Below are 3,399 nucleotides of genomic sequence, written 5' to 3'. Positions count from 1 at the left end.
CTTGTCATTTTCTCAATCTTGTGTAACAGAGATATTATGTTTTTATAATCATAATTTTGATATGACTTTTAAACTTTCTTTGTAAGTAAAAATAGAGAAAATCAATGTTAGACTCATTACAAAGAAAGTACTCGTTTTGTTAATTATAAAACTTATTTTTAAACCCACACTTTAGTAAAAAATAAAATTCAATTGATAAAAGAACAAAAACGAAAATAAAATAACAAGGAACATAAGTTGAATTTCAATTTAGCAGCATCCTTTTCCATTGTCCTTTGGTTTATCAGTCAGATTTGTAAGTTCATTTGGTTTTGTTGATCCATTACCTCCTTGGTTTGATTTATCCATCATAGCTTCAGCTAAAGCATTAAATATTTCATTTACTCCAGTTCCTTCTTTAGCAGAACAGTTATATTCAGGAATACCACCTAAGTTGTTTACAACATTTTTAACCATTTCTTTACTTACAGTTGGGTTTGGAGAATCTGACTTATTTCCAACAAGAAAAACAACTGGAGGATTAGCACCAGTTCGTTCCTTAACTTCATTAAACCAGCTATCAACTTTTTCTAATGTTCCAATATCATTGACGTCATATACAATAATAACACCTTGTGCATTACGATAATAACTTGCTGTAATATTTCTAAATCTTTCTTGTCCAGCAGTATCCCAAATTTGCATTTTAACAGTTTTATTTCTAATATTTAATATTTTAGGTTTAAAATCAACACCAACAGTAGAAATATATACATTGTCATAAGTGTCTTCACAAAGTCTTTGCATAATAGCAGTTTTACCAACTCCTGATTCTCCGATAATTAAGATTTTAAAGAGATGATCGTAGTGTGCTTTAGCTGCCATAGAGATTTATTCTATTTAAGTTCATATCTAAGTTCCTTTTTTCTTTTCATATTTCTATTAAAATTACCAATCCTTAAACAGCTTTTTTTCTTCCTTTTTCCCTTTAGAATGTTCTTTTCCTTTCTTTTAATATATATTCTATTTAATATATTATTTTTTTCTATTCATTATTTCTTTAAGTTTTTTGGTATGAAAATAAAATATAAAAATTTGTTTTAAAAACCATTATTTTGTTTTAAGAATGGACTTGAACATTTTTTTGACATATCACTAAGAGAAAGAACCTTATAACCTTGGTGTTTAAGATATATAATCATTTGTTCAATATACTCAACAGTTTCAAGTGTGTCATGACAAATAATTATATCACCCGGTTTAATTCTACCTAATAAACTAAAAAGATTATATTGGGCATTTCTAATTTGAAAATCAAAAGAATGAACAGTACCAAGTGCCATAGTATAATTGTATTTATCAAGTATTTTGTACATGTATTCCAAAGGAAAGAATGATGCTGGTCTGAACCAATTATACTTATTATTTTGAAAATACCCCAATTTTAATAAAGCATCAGTCTAATAACTGTTAATATCTAAGTTTGAATATAAATTGAATAACCAAACTTTTTTTACTTGTTCTTCAAATTCTTCCATAGTCATCTTATATGCTGCAAATTTGTTAAACATATGATTCCCAACATCATTGCCGTTACGTAAAATATCTTCTCGAAATTTTGGATAAAAACGATATGATCCATTTAACATTTGAAGTTTGTTTCCTAACATAAAGAAAGTTGCAGTCGCATTATTTCTTTTAAGAACTTGAAGAAGATATTTTGTGCCTCCTGAAGGAGAGTCATCAAAAGTTAAAGCTATTGCTTTTGTTTTACAATTCCGATCAAAATAAAATAATGCATCTGGGTTTCTAACTTCAAGAAAATACATAAGCCATTGTGATTGAAAAAATGCTGACAAAGAAACAATAATTAATGTAACAATCAATAATATTAAAAAAGCAACTAAATATATTCTAATGGTTTTTGATAATTCCATCCTTTTTTGGAGGAACTATTTACAAGCTAAAATACTTAAACTGAGTGATTCTAATAGAAAAAGTTAGTATATTATAAATTAACAAAGTTAAGATTCTCGTTTCATTTTCAAAATGATTCATCTCATCTTTTTGATTTGGGTTTTTATTTTAGAAAATATTATTAATTTAAAAACTTTTATTGATTTTATTATCTTTTTAATAATTTTTTTGTTCACTTCTTGAAGTTACATTTATTCATTTATGAATTGAATGAATATTCTTTTTGTACAGTCCAGTAAAAATGATTTTTTTAAAATTTCCTTAATTCATTACATCTGTTTTATTTTCATTAATTAAGAAGCCACTTTAACTAGTCCTAAAAATATCTGATACTCAACAACTTATTTTGTTCTCTACTCATTCACTTTTATCATAATATTATTTATATTTTAAACAATAACACAATATTGTAATTGATCCATTTCATAGTATCAATATTATCCTTTATTGTAATTTAATTTATAAATACTTCTGTTTTCTATAAATAAATTACATTCTCTAGCTCAAAATTTGTTTTTGTTCAATAAGTATCTTACCTTATTATATCTAACATTTTATCTTCTATTTACTAGTTGGCTTTAATAATTCATTGAGTTAGTAAATATTATTTTTTGGAGATTTTACTAAGGGTATATACAATTAATATTTACAATAATAAATTATTCTTTAGTTTTATTAAGTTTTGGAGTAAGGACTTTCTTAACCATCCATCATAAACCTTATCATTGTTTTTTATCGCCTCTTCTTTCTTAGTACTAATTTTATTAAAGACTAATGTCTTCTATATTATTCTGATTCCATATTGATTAGTTTCATCTTTTAAATAAATTTTTCTTATTCCAGTTTCTTCTTTCTATTATCTTATTTAAAAGTTACTCTCCTTAAACTGTTCATCACATAGTCTCTTCTATTAACCTCAAAATAACTAGTATTCAAAAATAAATGAATTAAGAATAATTTTGTGGAATCACCATTTCCTTTCTTCTCTATAGCTACTACTTCCATTCCCTCTTCGCTCAAACCGATCGCTACGTTCACTGGGTCTATAATCATCTTTGTGGTCACTAGGTCTATAATCATCTCTACGATCACCAGGCCTATATTCGTCCCTACTATCAGTTGGTCTATAATCATCTCTACGGTCAGTTGCTCTGTAGTCATCTCTACTATCACTTGGTCTATAATCATCTCTACGGTCGGTTGCTCTATATTCGTCTCTACGGTCAGTTGTTCTATAATCATCTCTACGATCACTTGATCTATATTCGTCTCTACGGTCATTTATTCTATAATCATCTCTACGTTCATTTGATCTATATTCTTCCCTACTATCAGTTGGTCTATAGTCATCTCTACGTTCAATTGCTCTGTAGTCGTCTCTACGGTCATTTGATCTATAATCATCTCTACGGTCAGTTGCTCTGTAGTCATCTCTACTATCAC

General features: G+C 27.2%; 3 protein-coding genes across 3 annotated transcripts; all 3 read right to left on the bottom strand.

Moving 5' to 3' along the window:
* Positions 1–249: 249 nt before the first annotated feature.
* On the bottom strand, positions 250–864 carry ENU1_133730 (Rab family GTPase; the record flags this gene model as incomplete). Its single annotated transcript, XM_008860134.1, has 1 exon — positions 250–864. One exon carries the CDS (start codon positions 862–864, stop codon positions 250–252), a length of 615 nt encoding a protein of 204 aa, XP_008858356.1.
* Positions 865–1,079: 215 nt separating this feature from the next.
* ENU1_133720 (carbohydrate degrading enzyme, putative) lies at positions 1,080–1,916 on the bottom strand (the record flags this gene model as incomplete). Its single annotated transcript, XM_008860133.1, has 2 exons — positions 1,080–1,439; positions 1,488–1,916. 2 exons carry the CDS (start codon positions 1,914–1,916, stop codon positions 1,080–1,082), a joined length of 789 nt encoding a protein of 262 aa, XP_008858355.1.
* A 901-nt stretch (positions 1,917–2,817) lies between these two features.
* On the bottom strand, positions 2,818–3,237 carry ENU1_133710 (hypothetical protein; the record flags this gene model as incomplete). Its single annotated transcript, XM_008860132.1, has 1 exon — positions 2,818–3,237. One exon carries the CDS (start codon positions 3,235–3,237, stop codon positions 2,818–2,820), a length of 420 nt encoding a protein of 139 aa, XP_008858354.1.
* Positions 3,238–3,399: the final 162 nt, after the last annotated feature.

Source organism: Entamoeba nuttalli (assembly GCF_000257125.1).
Source record: "Entamoeba nuttalli P19 unplaced genomic scaffold asmbl_5581, whole genome shotgun sequence".
NCBI lineage: Eukaryota > Evosea > Mastigamoebida > Endamoebidae > Entamoeba > Entamoeba nuttalli.
Note: the sequence above shows the minus strand (reverse complement) of the source record. Positions and strands in the feature narration are given on the sequence as shown.